Consider the following 26,590-nt stretch of genomic DNA (forward strand, 5'->3'; position numbering starts at 1 on the left):
TATCACACAGATGGAGGTTGTCCAGTGTGGTGCTTCCTCCTGGCCAGTGACTGACATGGGATATAAATCCTAATTTTTCTTGGAAGCTTTTGAGGCTAAACAACCACATCTTTTGTTTCAAAGCAAGAAGGACAGCCCCTCACTGGCTCATAGCTCTCACTCAAAAGAACCAGAATTAGACCACTCCAGGATCTTGCAATCAGACATCCCATCCCATGGGCTTGGCTGTGTCAGGAGTGTCATGGCAGTGATATTGTCCTCAGGAAATCAGCACCAAATGTGCCTGCGCTCATCCCTCTGGGTGTGACCACACAGGGCAGTGGCATTTCCACAGGATTTATTGCTGTTCCTATAGCCCAGACTAAATACTGGACACATGGCGTTGTACAAGGTACGGGATGTGATCTTCTACAAAGTCCAGAGGAAACCAACACAGCAGCAGCTCTGTAAGGCAAGGTTTGCATGGTTCCAGGTGCTGATCAGGGAACTGAAATTATCTGAGAAAAGGCAGGGAATTTCTGAGCCTTCAGTGATGGCCTCTTTATTCAAAACTGAAGCTGAAGAACAGCCCGCAGAGTGAAAGCATTGAGAGAACCAGAGAGAAGGGATCAGAGAGGGATTTTTGTCTCATCCTCTCTGGGACATATCCACTTCCAAGAGTCTGTGTGGACCAGCAGCAGCAGGATATTGCTCTGCAACAGGACACACCTCATACCAGAACACGCACTTGAAAGGGTCTTTGATTGTGCAATTTCTATAAGACCTTGTGCAGTGCCTGTCACACTTCCCTCTGGATTTCCATGCTGTGCAGCCTCTGCCATGCCCTGCAGTTTGGATATTCACTTTAAGGTCAGAACTATCCTGCCCTGCTCCTCTGCTTGCTTGTATTTCAGCTCCACCCAGGGCTGAAACCACAATATTCCCTAATTTTGGAGCGGCATTGAGGAGCCAGGACTGTGAAGTTGTGATGATCCTGTCTGCCCTCGTGTCTGACATTGTCCTCATCACAGTGAGGTGGTGTTGGCCATTGACAGCTCAGAATCATTGATTTACTGAGGTTGGAACAGACCTTCAAGGTCATTGAGTCCAGCTGTTCCTCCAGCACTGCCAGGGCCACCACTAAACATCACCCCAGGTGCCACATTCACACACCTTTTGAACACCTCCAGAGGTGGTGGCTCTACCACTGCCCTGTTCCAATTCCAACACTCTGAGAAAAGCATTTCTAAATATCCAGCCTACACTTCTGTTGGTGCAACTTGAGGGTGCTTCCTCTTGTTCTGTCCCTGTTCCCTGGGAGCACAGCCTGACATCCCCAGCTGTCCCCTCCTGTCAGGAGCTGTGCAGAGCCACAGGGGCCCCCTGAGCCTCCTTTGCTCCAGGAGCTCCCTCAGCTGCTCCTGGTGTCCCAGGCCCTTCCCCAGCTCCGTTCCCTTCTCTGGACACACTCCAGCCCCTCAGGGTCTTTCCTGTCATGAAGAGCCCAGAACTGACCCCAGGATTTGAGGTGGGGCCTCACCAGTGCCCAGCACAGGGGACAATCACTGCCCTGGTCCTGTGGTCACGCCATGGCTGGGACAGGCCAGGAGCTGTTGGTTTTCCTGGCCACCTGGGCACGCCTGTGCTCATGTTCAGCCACTGTCAGCAGCACCTCCAGGGCCTTTTCCTCCTGGGCAGGAGTCCGGGCGCTCTGCCCACACCTGGAGCACTGCCTGGGGTTGGTGTGACCCATTTCCCTGTCCTGCCTGCCTTGGCATGGCGTGGGCACAGGAAGGGATAAGGAAATGCACCAGTGACTCTGCAGGTGCAGGGGCACTGTTGCCAAGGTGGTGCTCCCCAGGCTGGTGCACTTTCCCTCAGATCTTCATTCCCAGCTGCAGAAACCCAGTGGGTACATTTGCAGCCAGACATCCTGCCCAAAACATACAGAAAAGTTCCTATGACTCCTGAAATTCCACACCATGCTCACACACTTTCCTGGGTACCGAGACCTTTACAGAGCTGGGTCCAGCTGCAACATCCCACCTTATGCTCCTGTGCCCCTTCACCCAGCAGTGAGCTTTACCTCCTACACTGCTCCCACATCCTTTGAAGGACCAGCCAAGGAGCCAAGAGAGTACTACATTGCTCTGCACTTTTCAAAGTTTATGATCCAGGAGAGAAACAGACCCTCACTCCCCAGGGATCCCAAGCAGAGCCTGGTCTCAGTCTGGTGCCATTTTTTAGCACATAATGCTTTTGGCAAACCCACGTAAGGGATCTTGTTTGTGATAGACAGGCTCTTGAAAAGCCCTGGAAAAATATCCCACTGACAAAGAGACATTTTCTGAGAGACCCAGGGAATTCTCAGCCCTTTGATGATAGTACTTGATCACCACAGTAGTCATCAAACAGACAATATTAGAGTGGACACTTTAGTGCCTGGCTTTTTTTTATGGCATCCAAACACATCCATCCAGCACATTTCCACTTCTTTTTCCTGCAGGTGTGTCCAGGTGCCAGCTGGCTTCTTGTGCACTGCTTGGGCCAATGACAAGTCATTAAAGTAGTCTTAAAAGTGGGAAGGATTTGTTTGGCAAAAGAGTCATTTGCCTCCATTCTTCCCGTTTGAATGGCATCCACAATGCCACAGAGGCAGGAGAGTCTGGTAAGACACAGATTTGGAGCCAGCTCCCAGGAGTGGAGGGAGTGTTTAGCTGTAGAACACGGGCTTGCGCAGCACACGCACCACGTTGTAGGTGTTCAGCCCCGGGGCGTCAAAGCCAGGGGACAAACCCTTGCGGTCGAAGGGGTAGAAGTTAAAGAGCTGCCCATTCTGTGTCTCCAGTGAGATGGAGGCAGAGCCCAGGTGCAGAACACATGGGAACTCCTTGTCAAAAACGACTTGGAAAACACGATCTTCCAAGTGGTGGAGCTTGATTGTCCGATACTTTTCAGGGATCAGCTCTTCCACGTGAGGCCCAAACTGCTGCATGAGGAGCACCCCACCAATTCCAACCTTGATCTCATAGAAAGTCAGGTTGGAATAGGTGTAGTAGCCAACATAGGGGATTGGGTTTGGAGGAGGAACCAAGCTTTTGTCAGCCTCTCTGAATGCTGTTTCCATGGCAGGGATGAGATACTCGTATGTCTGAGTCACAATGTCCCCACCCTGAGGTCTGGGCCCTGCCATCAGCACAATGAAGCTCAGGCGGAGCTTGGGGATGAGAGAGAAGGTTGCTGAGTAACCATCGAGGTCCCCATCCTTCCTGATGACATCATATCCCAGCTGCTCGTTAATCTCCCAGGGCGTGCCTGTCTTGTTAGCAAAGTATTCCACGGAGCACTTGAGCAGCGGTGTCAGCATCGTCTTCACCGTGTCGGGCTCGAGCAGCCGGCGGTGGTAGGTGCCCAGGAAGACCATGGCCAGCTTGGCCAGGTCGGCAGCTGTGGAGTACATCTGGCCAGAGGGCCGGTACCAGCCCAGGTCGTAGAGCGGGGCTGGCTGCTGGCTGCCGTAGAAGCCCACGGCCATCTGGGAGCGGACGGGCGCCGTGATGTCAAACCCTGTGTCCTCCATGCCCAGGCGCTCCAGGATGTTCTCCGAGATCCAGCGCTGGTACTGCCCTTCGGCCGCGTGCTCAGCCAGCACGTGAGCCATCAGGGAGAAGGCCAGGTTGCTGTAGTGGCATCTGGAAGGAAGGGGAATATATTGGGATCAGCTGTTCATCAATGATATGCAAAATCAGTGGCTGGGTCTCTCTTCTTTAGGGAAAAATTCACATTTTATGGGATGGCAGATGAAGGGGAGACAGCGAAATATCACTGGCCAAGGGCTATGTACAAATCATGAATGGGACAGGATTGCTGGGAATGTGCCTTGAGCTGTTTTATTTTCCAGCATCAGTCTCATTACATGGTTATGACAATGGGAAGATGCCATCAGCTCACATCCCAAGCAGCAGACCAAGAACTTAATGTTACAACTTACTTTATAAGTTTTTTGACCAATCACACAAAGCAAAAGCACATTGACAGTAGTTCTATCCAACCACTATAAGCACATGTACCTGTGGTTAAAACAATGCTTGCTTATTTTGAATACGATACCTGCTTGTAAACCTTAAAACACAATGCACAGAGCTCCATTATTAAGCTTAAAACTTCCAAATATCTTGCTAGATATATTTTTTCTGCAGTTTAGGCAGTTATTCTAGACAAATGTTAATACACAGACCATTGTTCTATTTGTCCTTAGTTTTCTACTTTGTACATAATTTTTCTTCTGACCTATCTCATGGCTCTGCTTAGCTCTAATCACAGCTCTGCTGTCTCTGAAGCCAGCCTTTTGCAGCTTTCCCAAACCCTCTGATTTTATGGATTCCCACAAGAAAAGCTGCATGTTGTTGCCATGATTTGTTGTTAAATCAAGAAAGAGAAATGTTTTACGGGAACATCAGCAGAGCTGTTTAACCCTGATGTACAGAGAGAGCTGGAGATGGAAAAGAAACAACTCCTCTATATTTGCATAACCTGACTTGCTGTTTATAATTGTTCACCATCCATTATTTTTAAGAGCAGTATGGGGAGTTCCAGGTGCTCACCTTAAAGGTCTCAAAATCCTGGGTAAACCTCTTTGGGGATTTGCCATGGGATAATCACTTAGATACCTAAGCTACCTTAAGATGGTAAAAGCACTTAAAGAGCACTTAAAAGCCCACAAAGCAGCATCCAGCAATGTGGAATCATTAAAGAAACTTGAGTACACCAGTCTTTAATAACCATCAAGTGATTTATGTTTTCAGAATTGAATGAAGTTTAATGGCATGAAAACATGAAGGGGCATTTTTTAAAAAATACATTTTCAAAAGTCATTAAATTTTCAACCCTGTTGGTTTTTTTAATTGTGTGAAGCCACACATCTCATTGAGACCTATTTAGATCATAAATTTGGTACCACTTCAACCTTTTCCAGCCCATTTAGTTGAATAAAAGCATGGTGAGCATATGTATTTTTACCCTTAGAAGTATCACACTCTGTATGTAAAACCTTGTATCTGAAATGGAGCTGGATTTCAACATAGAAAAATATGTTAAAATATCTGTATCAGTGAATATGAACTTCCTTTGGGAAGAATGATCTGTTAGCTGGGAAGTACAACCAGGAAAAAGGAGAGAGAGAGAAAACTACCAACATATCAATTAAATATAAGGTATTGAGAGACTGTGAGGGAATGTCCTTATTTATCTTCATGGGGATCATAAAATAAAGATACCAATGGAGATAAGTTACAATAAAGATAAAAATACCAAAGAAGACGATGGTACTAAAATCCTAAAATCCTTTAAGGAATATCTATTGTAGCCTCCTACATGATGTGGGACAGAACTAGCATAAGTGAGTGGCAGATCCTCAGCCATCCTGGGTAAATTATTTCAGGCTGTAATTAATTACCAAACAATTTTGCAGTCTTAGAAAGTTTCTTCCCAGTTAGTCTGAATCTTTTCCCTCATCTGCTGTCTACTGGATCCTATTGAAGGCTGTGGGGAAGTGTCCAAGGCCAGGTTGGACAGGGCTTGAAGCAACCTGGGATAGTGGAAGGTGTACCTGCCCATGGCAGAGGGCTGGAAAAAAAATGATCTTTAAGGTCCCTTCCAACCCAAATCAGTCTGGGATTCTATGAATCCATGATATTTTTGAGTGTTTGCAACCCACGTAACAGACTTTTAACAAGATACAGGAATTGAAACAAGCATTCAGAGACCTTTTTGATAATTTAGAGACACACAACTCACCACAGACATGATTTTAACCGAAACCTGTGATTATTTAAACTTTTTAAATTAAAGTACTTTTCCACTTTTGAAAACCTGCATCATTTAAGGCTCATAAAGTGAACTACAGCAGTTTAATTTGGCTCATCTGGGCTTAAAACACCAAACCCAACGCTGACACCTCCAACAATCTTTTTTCCAGGCATGTGGGGAGATGGCTGAAGCTCCCTTTGGAAATAGCTGCCTTTATCCACCAGCCATGGAGGCTGGGGATGGGGCTGAGGGTGGAGAACCCTGATCCAGACCAAAAGCTCCTAAAGGAATGTGTCTGACCTGGTTCCTGGGTCAGCCACCAGGACGTCGTCTTTGAGCAGCGCGAGGGCGTCCTGAGTGCTGCCCTTCCAGAGCAGGCTGGTGGATCGCAGCCTCCGGGGCAGACCTGGGCCACACAAAGAGAGAAATCACGGAAATGATGCCTCTGGGGGGCACAGAACAAAGGCAAGGTTCAATGGCAAAATGGAAGCACCAGTGGTGGACACGAGAGCTCTGGAAACACGGCAAGGAGCTGCTCCTGCTGGGCTGCAGGACATGGCATCAAGGACATGGCATCAAGTCATGGGCTCCTGACTCTGCCTTGCATAGGTCCAACCCCAACATCAACTCTGGGCTGCTGCATCTCAGTGAAAATGCCTTGAGGAATGATGGAAATTTTCCTGGATCCCCAAGTGTGGTTTGGAAGAGAGGGGCAAATGGGGTGTTGGGAAATCCCTGTATTTCCACGTGTCTGCATTCCCTGGACTACAAATGCGTGTAACATCTCCTTTTAACAGGATTTCATTCTTTACACTTCACCACAGAGGGCCTAACATCTCTGCACAACTCCAGGCTTGGTGTAAAGTATTTTTATCTTTCTCCTCATCTTTAGCAACATTTATTCAGGGTTTCTGAATATAGAAAAAACCAAGGTAACCACTTTTAATTATTCAGGGTTTCTAAATGCATAAAATATCAAGTTCTTTTTGCTTTTGTCTCCGAACACGGATTCCCTAAAATTTTTGTTCTGTACTTTTTTAATCCCCAGCTTCTCTGCACAGGATCTATGGCTTGCCTAGGCCAGAACTTGGATCACTTTTGGAATGGAATCCTTGCTGCCATTTGCAATGGGCTTCAATGTGGATGTTTGGGAGGAAATTGGGAAATGTATGTTTTTGACGGAAAAATGACTCACAATAGTGTGCTCAGTGACCATGTCTTACTCATGGATTCAGTAAGGTTGGAAAAACCCTCCAGGATCATGCAATCCAACCATTAAGCCAGAACTGTCCTCTCCACCACTAACCCATGTCCCCAAGTGCCACTTCTCACATTTTTTTAATGCCATCCAGAATGGTGACTCCACTACTTCCCTGAGCAATGTTTGCCAATGCTTTACAATCCTTCCTCTGAAAATTTGTTTCCTAATATGTGATCTAAGCATCCCTTGGTGCAACTTGAGGCCTTTTCCTCTTGTCCTGCATCCTGGCAAGGCTGAATGAAGCCCCATTCTTTTTTGGCAGCAACACTTATTTTTCTCCGCTGGCCTGAACTTGGCATTTGAGCTGGAGTGAGAGCACTGTTCTGCCCCCTGCTCTGGGGTCATTTGTGCAGCTGCACGACCAGATAAGAGATGCACAGCGGCAGCAAAGAAAATGTTGGAGCAGTGGGAGAGTTCACCAGCTCTGTGACAGCAGTGCAGTGTCTCCTTGAGGTTCATTGGAAATGATAAACCAGAGCATAAAATAATCCAGTCATTGATTTCTACCTCATGGGCTGCTAATTGAAGTGACAAGCACGTTGTTAATAATTTACAATCACATCCCATCCTGTCATTCGTGTGGACTGGAAAATCACAGTCTTAACAAGCTGGAGCTTCCCTCCAGCAATGGGCCCATCAAGTGCTGAGGAGAAAAACCTTTGGAGTTACTTCTGTAATATGCAATGGAGAGACCAGATAATGAGGATCTATTACATATCAGTTTCACTGGAAGAATTTAGATGAAACCCACTTTACAATGTGTCATGCAGTGGCTTTGATGCCAGTGCTAAGCAGAACTTATTCCTTTTTGGGGTTTGACACACAGCAAACGGAAAGTGGAACCGGAACATTCCTTTGATTTGCAGTTGGGATTTTGAAACTGTACACCTCCTTCTGCTGAATTGTCAGGGTCCAACGGTTGGTGTGTCCTCTGGGGGTGCTCTGGGAAATTTGGGCCACATTCTAAAATCCAAAAATACACAGGAGCATAAAAGGAGCTGAGCAGGGGCACAAATCTAACACAGTGATGGAAGCAATGGAAGGGCTGCACAGTACAAGCAATTATGCCGCGACCAGGTACTCTCTTGACTTATGCTCCTTACAACATTTCTGGGATGCATGTCACACCTTTCTGGGTGACAGGAGCAGTCAGAGCAGCTTCAGGTGCTCAGGATAGTCAGAGGGGACCAGGCAGAATTGGTGCCCCTGAAGACAACATCAGGCTGGATGGAGCCACATCTTGTCTGCAGGGAGAGGGGCTGGGCAGGGATGTGGCCACTGGCCACTTTGGGTTGTTTATCTGCTTCTTTCCAGGTTTCAGTATCATTCCATTTTGGGGAGCCCTCATTTTCATACTGGCTTTTTTCAGATGATGCTGTACCCCATCCTGAGGTCCTGCAAGTTGCAGCCATGCTATTTTGATTTTAGGTCCTAATTTTAGGACATTTATTCCAATCAGGAAAAATGCAGTTGTTACAGAAATTGACCAAAATACCACACGTGATATCAGCACAGTCTCTTTGGCCATTATATTTTGTAATCCCTCAGTCAAGTATTAGCAGCTTTGTTTCAGAGAAAGGGTAAAGTTCTTAGTCCTGTGAGCTCCTTCTCCCTTGATGTATGAGTTCCCCAATTCTAAAGGTAGCAGCAGATTAACACTTCTCTGACAGCAAATGCCAAGCTATAAATAGTTCAGGAATCCCGGATCAGGAACCACACTGACAGCTAAATTTAGCTCAGCAATCAAGGTCTTTCTATTCAAAGCAAAGAGATGTGACCCTCAACTCTACATCTCAGAAAAATGGGAGTGCTCAGGTCTGTAGTACAAAATACTGTTGTGCAATTGGAACCTGATTTCAGGTCAGGGTAGTGAGGAAAAGGAATCTGTGTTCACCTGAAAGGAATCTGTGTTCACCTTGCAGAGGAAAAAGCCTCCTCATCTCAGCCCTTTCCTGGCAGGTGCCCTGGACAGGAGTTCCCTTGGAGCACTCCATGACACTGCTGACACCCTGCTTCCCAGAGCCCTGCCTGATCCCTGGGAAATGCACAGTGCAGGGTCCAGACTGAGAAACAGCCTCCCAGCAGCTCCTTTTTATTCCTGGAATATGGTCTGCTCTCTCTGAGGTGTCTTTCCAGGGCAGAGAGGCCCAGGGACATGGAGGGAGCTGCCTCACCTGAGAGCTGGCTGGCCATTCTGCGCAGGGTGACCAGAGATGGCTTCAGGGGCACCGAGCCTTTTTCCAGAAACACCAGGCCATCTGCTGTGTATCTCTGCTCTGAGTCCTTGAGCCTCCCCAGAGGGTTCTTGATAACAAAGTTCTGGGCATAACGCTCCAAGGGGTCATCAAGGGATGTGACTTTTCCTTCCTCCCACATCTTGTACAACATAATGGTGGGGAAGATCTTGGAGACACTGGCAATTCTGTTAGGGAAGAAACATTTGGAGAAATTTAGCATTGAGAAGCCTGTGAATCAAGAGGAAAGAAGAGATCACGGTGATTTTATGTGTTACACCTTTGTTCATTCTAGAGGGAATGGCTAAAACACAGGTAGGAAGTTTGAATTAATATCCTTAAATGTGAATCTCTATAGACTGCAACATAACCTCTGAATGTTGCCAGCAGTGCAGTGGGCTGCTGATCTCTTTCTATTCACTTGGCATTCATAAAATGACATAAATTGTAAATTACTGGTTAGTAAACACCATAAACACTCTCACACAGTTTACTGGAATTTTAATGTTAAAATCACAGAATCATTTAGGTTGGAAAAGACCTTTCAGATCACTAAGTTGGACCATTTACCCAGCACTACCAAACTGTCCCTAAATGGCAGATTCCCACAGTTTTTGTGTCCATCCAGGCCGTCCCTGTGGCGCAATTGGTCAGCGCGTTCGGCTGTTAACCGAAAGGTTGGTGGTTCGAGCCCACCCAGGGACGTGGCCTTGGCTCCTGCCCTGTGGCAGGGGGTTGGAATCATACCCTGAGTGTCCCTTCCAACCCAAATCATTTAATGGTTCTGGAGGAAAAATAGTGCAAGGTCATTTTTCTGTTATACGGTTGGGGCAGAAACAGATAGTCACAGCTGCTGAAACAGTCCAAAATTGTTCATTCTGAGGACAAAATTTTCTAGTCAGAGTGCAGCCCATGTTTCTTAGATAACACAGTAACAATTCACTGAAAATGGATCTTTAGAGCAAGAAAGTATTTCCTTCATCTTGGTTTTTGGTTTTTAGCACACATAAAGAGCTTTATTCTGTCTTAACCTAAAAAATAATGGCCAAAATGAATTTGACTTCACTGGAACAATAAATAAACTCATGGGTCTGCTTTATGTTCTCTGCAGATATTAATCACAAACATCAGTTTTTCCTTAATCAACATTTAATCTTATTTTTTTGAATCCTGTGGCGCTGTCTCCTGTCTGCTCTCCAAATCTGTGCCAGCTCTTGGTCTTCAGGTTTGTGCCCTGGACGTGAAGCCATTCCCATGTAAGGAACCGTACGTTTTCAGGTTCTTAAGGGTCTTTGCTATTCTATTTTAAAATATTGTCATAATTAAATGAAAAAAATATATAAATAAATCCAAAGTAACTCAGTAAGCCACCAGCATATAACAATCTGGGAATTCACTTTGTCCCACAAAGTTTCAGCATAAGCCAGCAGAGTTTCCTGCATGGACCTGCAGTTTGTGATGGTGTCTCTATTGCAGGTACCTGTCACCATCACATTTTCTGGAAAAATCCCCTTGCCCAGGATTCTTCTCCTGAGAAGCTAAAAAGCCTCAGAGAAAAAGGAAAACAATATTATCTCATTTGCTTCTCCTGTGTTTTGCTGCTTTGGAATGTGGTTGGAGATTGTTTATCCAATGGGCGATTGTTTCGTTGGTTTCTGCTGTGAATTATTTTGACTCTTTGGCCAATTACGGTTAAGCTGTGTCAGACTCTGGAGAGAGAGTCATGAGTTTCATTATTATCTTTTAGCCTTCTGTAAGTATCCTTTCTGTATTCTTTAGTATAGTTTAGTTTAGTATTCTTTTATATAATATAGTATCATAAAAAAATAATAAATTAGCCTTCTGAGAACATGGAGTCAGGTGCATCATTCCTCCCTGCCCAGAGGTAGCAGCTCTCCGTAGGTGTGTTCCCTTTCCTGGCTCTCACTCTGTGCCAGGAGCCTCACCTGTAGATGGTGTACTCGTTGGGTGCCCCCGAGGCAGGGTCGGAGGCGTTCCTCTTGCCAAAGTTGCCCGTCCAGAGCACGGTGTCGTTGTAGATGGCGATGGCCGACATGGCCGGGAGCCCCGAGCTGTGCATCTTCTGCCGCAGCATCTGGTCCACCTGGGGAGAGAGGGAAACCATGAGCTCCCAGAACAAGTCTTACAATGCATCCACTCTGTACCAAGAAATAGAAATCTACCACCCTCATCACTCCCAAGCATTCGAGAGTCGTCCTATGAATGGTGTTCTGGAAAAAAAAGTATTTTAACTGTTTATCTATTTCTTCTAGAATTGCTTCTGTTGAATTATCCTGTGTCCTTTTTCAGTCTACATATCCACTGTGTCGATGAATGTGGTGCTTATGCTTGTAATATTTATGATTAAAACCAAATATCAACATGTCATAATTGCAATTTCTTCTTTTTAAATTTGTATTCTACACATCTGTTCTTTGCACTGGTATTTTAGGGTCAAAGATGTATGAGAAAAAGGTTTTTCAGATATCCCATGACACTTCCCATGCCATGAAACACTCTGGAGCTTGGGCTCTTATTTTTTCTCTTTCATTCATGAATGGGACAGAACTGCTGGGATACGTTCCTTGAGCTTTATTTGCAGCATCAGCCTCATCACATGGCTGAGACAATACAAAGATGACAAAGCTCACATACAGCCAGCAATAACCAAAGATTTCTTTTAAAAAACTCTCTAGCCAATAGCATATTGCGAAAGCTTACAGACAATTGTTTTAGCCAATTACTAAAAGTACACATACACCTGCTTCACAAAATGCTTGCTTATCTTCTTTCTATTAACAATACACAATACTCCATTACTAAGCTTAAAATCTTCTTTTGTCTTGCTAAACATATTTTCCTACAGTCTTGAGGTCTATCTTAACCAAACCTAAGATTCAAGCTATTGTTTAATGTCCTTGCTTGCTATACAATTTCAACTTTTTCTACTTTCAGACTTTACAGCTACAACTTAACTCCAAGTTTTCTGTTCTTTCTATTTCTAAAGCCTACTTTTCCCTATTTCTAGAAACTTTTTTTTTCTGTTACTATTTCCCACGGGCTTCTGTTTAAACCACAACCTGAGAAACAGCTCTGAGCAGCTGAAGGGCTGTGATTGCTCCTGGCTCCCTGTTGTGTCAGGGCCATGCAGAACTCTTCACTGAGCTGCACGGAACTCCTCATCAGCTCTGCACCCACGTCCTGCAAGCAGAATGCATCAATCTTGCCCTTTTGGGACTTTTTCAAAGCTATGTCATCATCTTGCACATGTCGTTTGCATTTGCAGGCACACATTTTGTTTTGCACACCATGGTTAAGACATAAGAAATGCACTTCCAGACCCAGCATTTGAGGCAAGAAAAGCCAAACTGATTCATGTCCTCGGGATCTCTTCACTGAATGGCCAGGGGAAGTGCACTGAGAGCAGCAAGTGGAAACATCCAGCTTCTGTCCAGCCCTTCTGTCAGGGTCCTTTGCCCTCCCTCCCTCCCCATGGACCAGTGGCCTATCTGGTACATCTGTAGATGTGTTCATCTGGTGCCCCAGCACCTCCTGAGAAGGTTCTGCTCTCATGGAGATCATGAAAAGGGACTTTGGACAAGGGATGGAGTGCCAGGGCAAGGGCGAATGGCTTCCCACAGCCAGAGGGCAGGGTTAGATGGGATATTGGGAAGGAATTCCTGGCTGTGAGGGTGGGCAGGCCCTGGCACAGGGTGCCCTTGGATCCCTGGCAGTGCCCAAGGCCAGGCTGGATGGGGCTGGGAGCAGCCTGGGACAGTGGAAGGTGTCCCTGCCATGGCAGGGGGGGCACTGGGTGAGCTTTGAGGTCTGTTCCAACTCATGTCAGTCTAAGATTCATGTCAACAATCATGGTCCTCTTTTTCTCAGAGTCTGACCTTTAGACCTGCCTGGACCTGCAGGCAGGCAGAGACTTCATAAAAGTGGATATGAAGTGATGGGAATTGAAATTCAGTGTGGATAAAGCCAGGTGTGTGCAGGGAAACTGCCCAAACCTGGTCCTGAGCTCTCAGCAGCAGGACCTCAGGGCTGTGGTGCATGTTCCTATGGAAACATTTGCTCAGTGCCTTAAGGCAAACAAAAAGGCAAATAAGATAGGAGGGATTATTAGAGAAGTAACATAAAATACAACAAAAAACATTTTTTTTCACTTTGTAAATCCCTGATTCACTTGCACGTTGAATATTGTTTACAGTGCTGATTGCCCTCTACTTGAGAGAAGGAGACAAGTGAGAGAGCACGTGAGAGGGGCTAAAAATAGGGAATGTCCTGTCAAAGCATGATTATTCCTATGGTCCAGACAATCAGAGCAGTATTTCCTCAGAGCTCATGGAGCCTGCCAGAATTTCAGGCAGTGCTAAAATGTCAGATCCATCTTATACTGAAAATATCATGACAGTGTATCACACCCTCTTCCAGACAGATGCAGACCTTCTTCCCCTTCCCCTTCCCCTTCCCCTTCTCCTTCTCCTTCCTCCTTCCTTTCCCCTCCACTCCCTTCCCTGGAATTATGTATAAGCATCTTTTTAATTTTTAAATAGGCCTGTGGGGAAAGCCAGAAAAGAAAGAAAATTTGGTCCTGGCTGATGAATTGGAACCAGAGAGCAGCTGAGCCAGGTACTCTCAAAGACATGAGGGCTGCCTAATAGTAGACCAGATGCAAAGAGCCATTATTTTTTGCAGGTGGAAGCTCACCATACCTTCTGATGGACAATGATGATGTTTGTCCATCCCAGCTCACCCTCTGGGCAAGAGAACTGCTCCCTGAAGGAGCTCACGTCCATCTCTAGGTTTGCATGTTCTCCCTTCCTCATTTCCCCACCTCCTTCCCCAGGATGGCAAAATCCCCCATCTCCCCTGCAGAAGAGCAGCCCAGAGCTGTGTGTCCCTCTGCTCCCTCCTCCCCACAGACCTTCTCCAGTGCTTCCTTCAGGATGGGGAGGGGGTGGTCCAGTGGCACTGGCTCAGGGTAGCGGGGACACATCTGCACAGCTTCTGACCTCACCTCCATCACGGATGGATCTGGAAAACAGTTCAGGGTGACACAGGTGACCTCAGCAGACACAAGAGCAAGCTTGAACCTCAACCAGCAGCCCCCATGAGCTTTCTTGCTTGCATTGTTTAAGGGATATTTCTGCATAGAGAAAGGACATTGCTGAATTATTTCTGTCTGATGTAAACATGGCTGACAGGGGCTCTGTGCCCTGTTATGGCTTATTCCAACATGGGATGGACACAGGATGTGCTTCAACTAACTCTGCAACCTGGGACAGTAAAGAACTGGGGCTGCAGGAGTGCCTGGCAGTGGGTTTAGCCCTCTGGAAGGGCCTGCCCATGTCTAAAGGGAAGTGTGAGCTGGGCTTCAGGACAGCAGTGGCAAAGAGTCATCCCTGTATGATAACCTCAGAAATGAGGCCAGGAGTGACCTGTGAGAGCCACCTGAAATCCAGCACTACAACACTTGGTAGGCCCCACATCCACTCCATTGTCTCCTGAATCAGCTGCATCCTCCATATACCACAGACAGCTTAAATTTTTGTGGCCAGCAAAATTTTTGTGGCCAGCAAAGATCTTTAAACTTTGAGAGAGATGGGAACTCCCTTACTTGGAGGCACTATTTTCCCAGCTGATCCCAAGGTGTTCATAAATACAGCTACCCTGCTCTGACAGCTGGGACAAAATGCCATCTTCTTGCTTACCATGTGAACATGAAGCATCAGAAACTGGGATTAGGAGAGAAATGGAAATCTTGGAGATGGACAGGCATGGATACGCACAGCCTACAGGCAGTCAGGTACTCTGAGACAAAAATGTGTGGTTTGAAACCTTCTCAACCCTTGGTCTCTGAAATACTTCTAGCACCTTCATCGTGGATTTTATGACACCTTTCAGCTACTTAAAACTCTGATCCATTGACACTGTGTATATTTAATCCCTGTGCATGCAGTGCCTTGAGTGGATCAGTTGAGTTTCCTATAATCAACAGAGGAGGCCATGGAGATGTTCCATGGGCTGGACCCCCTCTGGAGCCAGGCTGGGAGAGTTGGGGGTGTTCTCCTAGAGAGAGAAGGCTCCAGGGAGACTTTAGAGCCCCTCCCAGGCCCTAAAGGCGCTCCAGGAGAGGGACCTGGGACAAGGGATGGAGTGACAGGACAAGGGGGAATGGCTTCCCACTGCCAGAGGGCAGGGATGGATGGGATATTGGGAAGGAACTCCTGGCTGTGAGGGGGGATGCTGAGGCCCTGGCACAGGGTGTGCAGAGAAGCTGTGGCTGCCCCTGGATGTGTCCAAGGCCAGGCTGGATGGGGTTTGGAGCAACCTGGGGCAGTGGAAGGTGTCCCTGCCATGGCAGAGGTGGAACAGAATGGGCTTTAAGGTCTGTCCAGCACAAACCTTTCTATGATTCTGTGATTCCATGAATTCTCGTGTGAACCAGGAGGCTTAAACCAGGGCAAAGATTTGGGGAATAGGAAGACAGCAAACCCTGAAGCTGAAAGTAAGGTATTAAAAAAAACTGTTTCTAAACTGGAGTAACTAACTGGAGTAACAACAGGAAAAATAAAAGATAAAGAATCTAAAAAGAGGCATAAAATGCCTCTCTAGCACTTCAACAGCCCATCCTATCCAAACCTAGGCCAGGAGTGATGGAGCTTCTTTGGACAGCAGCAGAGTTGACGTGGTGCCTCCATTGACCCAGCCTTCACCTCGTCTGTGGCCTTGCCTTATTGCCCTCTGGGGAAATCTCTGTTTGGGGAAGTGCTCTTTGGGAAGAAAGCTTTCATTAGTCTTCCACATCTCTGTGGCACACCATGACCAAGGCTAAACCCCCTACTCACTGGGCTCCACCTTGGGGAGGCTGTACTGCCACAGGAAGCAGCCGGTCATGGCCACAGACAGCAGGAGGAGGAACACGACCAAGACATGGATCCACTTCAGCTCCATGGCAGTGAGCTTGAGGAAGCTCCGGCTGCAGGGTGCCTGCTGGAATGGAAAAGGAATGGGCTAGGAGAGAGAAAACACCTGCTGTGTCACCTGGGAGAGAGGCCCCTGTGCTGGAGAACAAAGCTGCTGCAGGGACAGGACTCACCTGGTCTGGTGGAACTGTCCCTGCCCATGGCAGGGGGTGGAATGGGATGAACTTTAAGGTCTCTTCAACCCAAACCATTCTGGATAATTTTGGTAACATTGCTGAGCCAGGGCAGGGCAGACCAGCTCCTGTTGGGGTAACTGGAACCAGGAATTACTTCCTGGCTTTCAGTGAGCTCTGTGAGCTCTGTGAGCCATTAACTCTCTTCCCCTTGCTGGTTCTTGTGGAACACCAACTACTCCTTCTGCCTTCTCCCCTCCCTGCAGGTGAAGCTCATCATCCCAGCCTGGCAGGAGTCTCAGTTACAGCTCTCACTTCCTCCCTTCTCAATCACCATGACTTATTCCTGGATACCTTTCCAGCCCCTTTTTTCCAGAGTCCAGCATCTGTTCATGGCAGTCACCAGCCAGACCATCTGAGCAGATCCAGCTTTTCTAGATGAATGATGGAATTTTTCACTCTGTGCTGCCCTTACCCTTCTCTGTTGTGTCTGTAAATCCCATTCTATCACGTACCATCTGTAAGCTTGGCATTTACAGATGCCATGTTTTGGAAAACTGCCTGATATTTGAGTGTGTGCAGCTCTCACAACACTGGAGACCATCCAGGTTGGTGAGAGAACCAGATCAATGTTGAAGAAAAACAAGGAACAGATGACAAATGAGGAGGTGCCTGAGCCTGAGCTGTGCTCCTTCACTGCCTGCAGGAGGTCAGAAGGGTGCTTTTGAAAGTTTGGCAATTAATGTTATAAAACATATGGCCTGCCATTTGCATCCAATATGCTCCACATTCCTATGCTGTTTCAGGTTGTCTGGACTCACTTGTAGGATAGACAGATTGAAATATTCCCTTTAGATTCCCACACAGCCTTCCCCCCCCCCTGTTTTGGAGATACAGGATAGCTCATGCAAAAGCTTCTGCAAACCAACTGAGCCTTGTCACTCACAGCCAGGGAATCTGCAGAGCCTCTCCCAGGCTCGCACATGGTTCTGTGGATCCAGCTGGGTTTTCCAGCCTTCACTGGAACTCTGAGTTGCAGTTCCACTTTCTGCATAATAACAGAAATATATCATAATTTTTTCCTGAAAACCTTCAGCCTGGTCAGGCATTCCTATGGGAATTTCTGAAAGCAGCTTATGTTAGGTTCTTCCATAACATAATTAAAATTCAAGGATGGCTTAAGACTGTGCAGATGCCTGCAGATCCAGTCACACCTGAGCCTGCCTGAGCGCTCCACATCCCTATTCCAGCCTGTGACTTGTTTCTAAATAGGGGAATTCCATTCTGACACCAATCCCATTCTTGTTTGGATATAACAACCTCCTTCAGAGCCTTAGCAGGCAGGTGATTCCATCACCCAAGGAAAAGCCTGTGCTGAGATCTCTTTAATCCTCTCACATTGTGGCTCAGTGTGTGTTCCAGGATGTCACCCAGAGCTGTTTTCCTGCAGCAAGGAGTGGGACAGAGCCCTCTGCTCATGGGTGACTACCCTGGATTTTGTTCCATCTTAATAACATTGATTCCTCCACACATTTTCAGTTCCTCTGACCATTTTCCTGCCTCTTTCCTTGCTTCACTGAGAAGCCCTGCTTCCTGAGTGCCAAAGAACAAGGTGAGAAGACTATTTTCCATCTATATTCCTCATCTCATGGACTCCAGACTCCCTGGGCCACTAACTGAGGACACAAAGATACCAACTTTGAGCTCATCTTTTAGTCAAACTTATCCTTCTGTTCAAACTCCCCTTTACTTCATGTGGATCATGAGTGCCCTGAAAGGATTTTTTCCTTCTCTGCCCTGTGATCTGGTGGGAAAGCAAAAAAACCCAGGCAATACCAGGATTAGAGATATGGATCTCCCTTATTGATGGGACATCAAATACCCGAATGTGTAAGGAATATTCCTCCACCCAAACTACTTTTCCAGGGGAAATACCACTTATTCCCAACACCTGGGAAACTGATGGATAGGTCCCCCATAAACCCTCCTCACAATTCCCACTCCAGGACCTGTCTGGTCTCTCCTTCCTCTCGTTTTCCCCCGACTCTGTGTCTCTGTCACAGCTCACAGCACAGACACAGCAAGGCAGGGGGAGGGGGACACCGAGCACTTAAACACATGCAAATGAATGCAAACACTTGCAGGAATGAGCACACACAGCTTCCCATGGGGACAGCCTAACAGCAGGATACATTTTTTTCCCCCGAGCTTTTCAAAATTAGGATGGGGAGAAAAACTGGGGATTCCCATTGGACCACCCAGGTCACAGTCCTGCCCCACCAGGGTTGCTCGGCCAAGGCACAGCTCAGCAGGGATTAGGGAGAGCCAGAAACCCCCCCAGCCCCTCACGTACCACCTCCAGGAGCTGCCTCAGTCCCAAAGGCTGCTGTCCTTCCTCCAGGCGTGTGGGCACTTGAGCAGCCCCATCCTGGGCAGCCTCAGCCCGGGCAGGGGGCAGCAGGAGCCCTGGGCATGTCCCAAAGGCAGCTCTGCCTCAGGGGCAGGCGCTGCTCTGGCACCGGCTGGAGCAGCCCCCTTTCTCTCCCCACGGGTCCTGCTCCGGGTTTATCTTCCCAGGAGTCCTGCTCTGGCTTTCCCCATCCATTTGGCCCATCCAGGCCCTCCAGAGAGTGCTGCTGATCTCCCCTGGGAAAGGAGCTTAAGTGACAGGGACAGCATGGCATTTGCACAGGAAAGTGCCTGAGAGATTGGATGTTAATTCTTCTTAATGCTTCTGTGCCATGTGTGTGAATCACAGCTGAAACCAGGAGGGCTTCACCATCTATTTATAGCAGCTTCATCTCCTCCTGACATCTGAACAGGAGGCGATTAAGCAGCAGAAGGCCGGTCCCGGAGTGCCTCCAGCCAGCCTGGGGAGCTGCTCACGGGGAGGGGACACGGAGAGCTAAGCTGGGAGCTCAGGCACTCTCTGGGCTTAATCCTGAACAGCCTCCTGGAGTTCTCCCACAGTGACACACAAGGGAGTCATTCCCAGCTCCCAGGCCCACAGAACAGAGATGGAGCTGAAATTTCTCCCGCCTTCTCTGCCAGGCACTCTGAAGGATAGTGGGAGGTGCATGAGGGCATCCTTACCCGCAGCTGTAACCCCTCCATGGCTGCTCAGGAGGCTCTTCTCATCCCCTGTGCTGCTGGTCCCCACAAATAAAGGGCTTATAAACCCCTGCGATGGAGAGAATACAGTTGGTGCAGGAAAAAAGCAGTCAGAGCAAAGAGGTAACAAAGCCCAGCTCAGGTAAGAAGAGCTGCAGGGACAAGACTGGCTTTGGAGTCATGGGGGACATCAGGGGACATGGGGGTTGGAATGAGGTGGTCCTAGGTGGTCCTAAAGGTCCCTTCCAACCCAAACCATTCTATGAGATAAAACACAGTAGCCACAAAAGTCCTCAGCAGGACCTTCCCTCTCTCTGCCTCTGGTCTGGCAGCATCTTGTGTTTAGCCCTAAGCTCTGGGACTCCCATTTCTCTCAACCATCTTCACCTCCAAACACAAGAAACTGAGGCTTTGAGACCTTCAGGTCTGACACATTTTCACTGTGGCTCCTCCACAGGGTCCTTCCAGCCCCCCTGCAAGGCTCCTTTGCCCTGTTCCCTCTACACAGCCAACAACACCCCCTTACCCTTGGGAATCCCACCCACAGCATGACACGATTGGAAGTGCCAGGAAAACAGCACCACCACCATCTTTCCCAAAAAATCTGCCATAAAATCTCCATCATCCATCTACCTGGCAGCAGCAATTCAATCCCCAACCCCCCAAAAAGAGCTCTTACCAGCCTTGCTGCTACCTCCGGCTTCCAGCTGAGGAATTGGGGGCTGTCCTGCAGCTGCAGATGTTAAGAGCATCTGAAGCACTAATCCAGCTGCCAGCCTCTCTGAGTACAGATTAATGGGCCAGGCCTCACCCCTCCACAAGCAGCACAGCATCTGTCCAGCCATGCAGCCAGAGGGAGGATTGCTGGTGATTTCCTGGCTCCAGTGGTACTGCAGAGTGGAAAATGGGGAGGTGTGGTATGTGGGTATGAACTGGAAATGTTGATAATAGACTGCGATTATATTAATATAATATTATATTATTATAATCATAACATATATTAATAATATAATATAATATAATATAATATAATATAATATAATATAATATAATATAATATAATATAATATAATATAATATAATATAATATAATATAATATAATATAATATAATATATATCATCTTAAAATATTATATAATATATCATATTACATAATATATATTATGTCATGTCATATATCATATAATAATATTATATCGATATATTATATTATATTATATTATATTATATTATATTATATTATATTATATTATATTATATTATATTATATTATATTATATTATATTATATTATATTATACATAAAGTACATCATAAATACTCTCTAAGGAGGAGGGCATGGTTGTGCACTCAGTCACATTCCAGATCCAGGGGACTGTGCACCTCAGGAGATCCTGCCATCCTATTCCTTCTTCAGATCTTCACAGGTGGGGCTTTCTCCCCATTACCATCCCTTCCTTCCAGTATCTCCAATAGCATCTCAGAATCTGACAGTGCCCAAAATATCCCATGGAACCTGTTCCTGTGCCCCAGAGCTGTGCCTAGATTTTGGTGATTAGAGTATATCAGGCTCCTCATGGTTCTGTCATTCCCCATTTCTGGGAACTCTGGTTTTCTTCTGTCCCTGCTACCAACGTTCTTTATGGTGGCCTCATGGCCAGTTATCCCACACCTACCAACAATCCCTTTGTCATGGGAACCCAGTCAATGCCTCAGAAATGTGAGTCTGTGCTGTCAAAGGTCCCTTGTGGTGGCCACTGCTCTGTGGGGCTCCATCTCTGGTTATAAATGGCCTGTCTCCTCCATATGAAATATCTGTGTGCTTTTCTGATAGAGCTGCTGTGCCAAAGATTCTCTCCACAGTTTTGTAGTCCCTCTGTTAAAGGCATTCCTTTCTCAGTGCTGGGTCTACTTTCCCATCATTTTCAGAATTAAGAGGGATTTAAATCCTTTTCTGTGTGTGCCTTGTGCTGACCAGGCTGTGCCTGGGGAAGCAGCAGGAGAGGGGTTCAACCCCCCAGCCCCCAGGATAAAGAAACTCCAGTGTTTTCACCAAATCCACTGATGGAATTTTAACTTTGGAGCCTGGGTCCTGGTTCTGACCAGGACAGTGTTAGTTTTTGCAGTAGCTTGGAAAGGGCATGACCAGGACCTGAAGGTTGCTCTGTACCACCTTGTGGAATCGCTGGGATCAGGGAACGGGACTGTTTTGGGAGAAGGGGGAAAGGTATCCCTTTCAGTTGAGGAAGTGGTTGGATATTGTCTATTATTGGGTGTTTTTTTCTCCCAATGAATAGTTTCTTACACCCTTTGTCTTTAGTATTGTTGCTGTTGCTGTTTATTTTCTCATCTCATGGCTGTTTCCAGTAAATTGTTCTTATTTCAACCCTCCATCTTTATCGTTTATGCCTCCAATTGTCTTCGTCAGCCACCCACAGATGGAGGGTGAGAGGGAAGCAAGGGGCAGCATGGGAGCACTAAACTGGAGAATTCCATTCCTAAAAAGCCTCCCACGCCAAAGATCCATGGGAGCTCACACATTGCTGGTAATGGATCTTTGGAGATTAAAGGATCCCAGACTGTGGTCTTAGGTCCCATCTGAGATGTCAAACTGTTAAAAAAATTTCTTTGCCCTTGGCTCCCTGCAGCACAGTCTCAGACATCCAGAAAAAAAAAAATGAGTACTACAGCATTGGGAGCAACTTGAGCTAGGTGTCTCTGCAGAGGGACCATGAAAAAAGATCCCTGGGCTTTTCTACCCTCACAGTTTGTGCACATGCTCTTCATGCCTCCAGTGGTGATTTTTGGTCTGGGGTCTTCTCACACCTTACTGGACTCTTGCTGTCTCCACACACACAGGCCATTGACTTCTCTTATCTCGTGTAGTTGCAGCTTCCACTGGTGGCTGGAGCCTCCTTATCTCCTGCTCTGTGCTTCCTGAGACTCCCTGAGCCAGCAGAGCTCGGGAGCCCAAACCCTTCCTGATTTAGGGAAAGCATTGCCCAGCAACAGTTCAAACAGCAGTGTGTTATCGGCCTTATCCTCTTGCTGCGTTCAAGACACAGCTCTGTACCAGCTACAGGGAAAATTACTGAGAAAATGAACTCCATTCCACCCAAAAGCACATCTGGGTGAGAGTTCAGAGCTTGTGACTTGAGGCTTCTGCAAATCCAGCTACTCAGACCAAGAAAGGAAAGCTAAGCAAGCAGCTAAACCACACAATGTTTTAGCTCTAAGTGACCTATTCTGATTTAAAACTTACTTATTAAGCCAAACAACAGATATTTCTCAACCCATCCTTGAGGGGACCTGAGAGTGGCCTCCACTAAATGGTTTTCACTGGGTCCCAGCTTAGAGAAACCTCAGAAAGGGCATAAGATGATGTTGTGGTTTCCAGGGCAGCCTCTCCCTCCTGCTCCCAGGGCATCCCTGTGACCCAGGGAGCCACAGCCAGGAGGGAACATCAGGCAGGCACTGCAGCCAAAGGATTTTGTGTTTCATAACACCAAAAGGCTGCAAAGGACAATCTGTGGAATAGCTCTGAGCAGGAGTCAGTGGGATGGGGAATGACCAAAACAAACAGCTGGCTGGGGGCTGTTCAGGCCTCTCCCCCCACTCAGCTGCAGATCAGCACAAAGATCTGCCCAGCTCCTGAGCTCTCCGGTCTGGCTGCATCTGCCTCCACTGCCAGCCAAGGAAAGCTGCATTCTCAGGTGTTTTACACAGCTTGTCCTGCAGCAGAGAGCCACAATGCCCATCAGGCTCCCTCCAGCTGAATTATTTTTCCATCCCTGCCCAGAAACAACCTTTGGCACTAAGGTGACTGATGCAGAGACTTTGGAAATCAGCAGTGTGGGAAATTGCCCCACACAGAGCCCCTTCCCTCCAGCAGCACCTGCTGGGCCCCCCACACCTCTCCTGCTTCCAGAAACTCCTCCTCCTCCTTGAGCTCCCATCCCATTTCCCTGGCTGAATTTGGGGGTGCAGCCATCCCACATGGGCTTTCACAGGAAGGATTTGGGGGGTGAGGTGTGCAGTGGGGGGGTCCCAGCCAACAGAGCCCCCTCAGGGGGCTGGTCCCAATCAGCTCTGTGGCCAAGGCTGAGCCACCAGTGAAGCTGATGGTGCCTCTGTGGAAACATTTCAGAAAGGGGAGGAGATGCCAGATGGGAGGAAGGAAAAAGCACAGTGAGAAGTGGAAGAGTAGCAGCAAGGTGGAGCAGGAGGGGCTCCATGGGGCTGTAGATTTTCCCTGCAGCCCAAGGAGGACTCAGAGCAGGGCAGATGTTCCCTGCAGCTGCGGATGGGACCATGCCATGGCAGACACTCACACAGCATCCCATGGGGAACCACTCCAGGGAAAATGGATATTCCTGATGAAAGCACAGCCCATGAGGGACCACACTGCAGGAGGTTTTCCTGAAGGGCTGCAGCCTGTGGGTTCCTGTGCTGGAGCACAGGAAAGGTGAGGAGGATGGAGCAAGAGGAAGAAACCACTCTGTGCTGACCTTGACCTGCTGCCCTCAATGTCCCTTGCATGACTTTTTTTGGAGGGGGCTGATTAGGGGAGTTTGGAGTAAAGAAGCAAAACTGAATCTGAGAAAGGACTGGGGAGTGAGGAGGAAACATGCTGGTTTGATGTTTCCCACCACCCAAATTTTAAGGCAATAAATTAAATTACATTTCCCCAAATTGTGTCTGTTTAAACCGGTGACAGTAATTGGTGAATTCCCCATCTTATCCCAGCCTGTGAGTTTTCTTGCCCCTCTTTTCCCCCAATTTCTGGGGAAGCGAGCAGCTGGGTGGTAGTTCTGCTCACCCAAGGCTCTCTCATCACCACAACCACGGCAGGGGTTGAAATGAGATGATCCTTTCTACCCAAAACGATCCTGGGATTCTGTGATTCCACAATCACATAAGGAAAAGGTCTCCCTTTTGGCTTTCCCCCAGTCCTGTTCTCCAGTATCTCCTGCCATTTTCCTGCCAGAAGAGGCACCTACAGCTCTTCAGGAAGGCCCCAGCTGCTGCCCAGCCCTGGTTCAGAGCAGGTCCCCACACAGGGAACATGGCAAAGTCTGGTTCTGCTGGCTAGAGGGGACTGAGGGGGATATTTTGCGGTCAGATTTTTTTATTGGCAGGAAGAAAAAGCACCTCAAATGAAACAGACTGGGCAGATGAATCGGGTCCAGGTGCTTGAGCAGTTAAAGAAGGAATTGGGAAAAGAACAAGGGGGGCTCTCAGGGGTGCAGGCACTGATGGATGCCAGGAGAGCAGTGACATGTCCCAGGGACAGGGCTGGCTGCACTGTCCCCTCCTCCCTGGGCTGTCAGTCTCTCTCAGTGACACGGGGGGTGCTGAGGGAAGGCAATTGCCAGCTCTAATTGCCCTTCTCTCCTCGCTGCCCTTTGAACCAGGAGGGGGGTGAGGGGGGCTCTCCCCCTCCCATGGCCCCACATTGCAGAGCCCAGCCAGGACTTTGTTGTCCCACTGGGTGTCCTTTGTGTCCTGGCAGGCACCATTGTCAGCCTTTGTGTCCTGGTACCAGCTGGTTCATTTTATTGATGGTTTTGTGCAGTTGAAGTGAGCTTTCAAAGTCAAAAGATGGAGCTGAGCTGCAGAGGGGCTCCAGCTGCACGTTCCTGTGTCCAGGATTAGTGGCAGTGGGGTGGCTCAGATGGCAGTGGAGGGGTGGCCAGCAGTGCCATGTGCTGTCATTGCCCAGCTCAGAGAGTCAGGAAACATGAGTCAGAAGCCTGAGAGGAAATATTCCATATTGGAGGCAGCCAGGACAAGTTTTCAAAGGTTTCTTCAAAGTAAGTAACACAGACACAATGGTTTTACTCTTTTTTTTTTCACATGTCATGACCCCAACACCTAAGGATTTGGGTTTTTTTTTTTGAAAACAGATTGGTGATAAAATCAAACTAAACAAGGAACACTGCTCCCTGCTAAGGATTGGATATGCCTCATTTCCAGGGGGATTTGCCAAGGCCCTGGGAGTACCAATGGCCTGGGCCAGCCTCACCTGGATCCTCTCCCTCCCCTCCCTGCCTGTTGGCCCAAAGGGCTGAGTTTAACCCTCAACCTGAGCCGTTGGTCCTCACCTGGGATTTGCTGTAAGTGCTGGCCCCCAGTGCAGCCGTGCCCGTTCCTTGGCTGTGGGTTCCACTCGTGCTGACCCTGGTGTGTGAATTGATGCTGGATCTGCCTCACCATCCCCAGCCCCCCTGATGAAGGAGGCTCTGGGTTTCCCCTCCCCATGGGGCTGGGGCTGCTCTGCTCCCCCTGCTCAGGTGCCATGGGGCTGGGGCAATCCCTGACTCTGCCCACAGCACCATCCCTGGCTCCCAGCTCGTGGTCCCTCAGGAAGCATGGAGCTCTCTGGCTCCCTGACAAGAGTACATTTCATTATGTACATTTCATTATATGCATTTTCTTTCTATACATTTCATTTATTTAATGCATTTACACAAACCACATATTTTTTATCTTTCTCAATTTGCCCACATGTTGAGACAAAAATTCTCCCTGCTCCTGGACCTGCACCCAGAGGGCAAACAGATCCGTCCTGGATGCCACAACCTCCCTAATTATCCACAGGTTGTTACACACAGGAGAAAGTTCAGTTTTTGTGCCACTGGAAAACTCCAGGCTGCCTCTGGGCACTGGGAGAGAACTGCTCTGAGGGCTGGGAGAGTTGTGGGGGTGCTCACCTGGAGAGGGATCCAGGGAGGCCTCAAAGCCCTTCCAGCAAACGGACTTGTCCTGAATGCCACAACCTCCCTAATTATCCACAGGTTTTTACACACAGGAGAAAGTTCAGTTTTTGTGCCACTGGAAAACTCCAGGCTGCCTCAGGGCACTGGGAGCAGGAACTGCTCTGAAGGCTGGGAGAGCTGTGGGGGTGCTCACCTGGAGAGGGATCCAGGGAGGCCTCAGAGCCCTTCCAGGGCCTAAAGCATCTCCAAGAAGATGGAGAAGGATTTGGGACAAAGGCTGGAATGCCAGGGCAAGGGGGGATAGGGGCAGGGACAGACAGGGGTATTGGGAAGGAATTCCTGGCTGTGAGGCACTGAGGCCCTGGCACAGGGT

General features: G+C 47.9%; 1 protein-coding gene and 1 non-coding gene across 2 annotated transcripts; one reads left to right on the plus strand and one right to left on the minus strand.

The window, feature by feature from the left end:
• Positions 1-2,518: 2,518 nt before the first annotated feature.
• On the minus strand, positions 2,519-19,525 carry LACTBL1 (lactamase beta like 1). The gene is given in 7 exon segments (XM_063177083.1): positions 2,519-3,671; positions 6,088-6,193; positions 9,223-9,470; positions 11,229-11,386; positions 14,213-14,322; positions 16,137-16,281; positions 19,481-19,525. Coding segments are annotated over 7 exon segments (1,791 nt in total). The 3' UTR covers positions 2,519-2,692.
• TRNAN-GUU (transfer RNA asparagine (anticodon GUU)) lies at positions 9,914-9,987 on the plus strand. The gene has a single exon. It is a non-coding gene; the product is annotated as a tRNA-Asn (tRNA).
• Positions 19,526-26,590: the final 7,065 nt, after the last annotated feature.

The sequence above is a fragment of the Melospiza melodia genome, chromosome 26 (genome assembly GCF_035770615.1).
Source record: "Melospiza melodia melodia isolate bMelMel2 chromosome 26, bMelMel2.pri, whole genome shotgun sequence".
NCBI lineage: Eukaryota > Metazoa > Chordata > Aves > Passeriformes > Passerellidae > Melospiza > Melospiza melodia.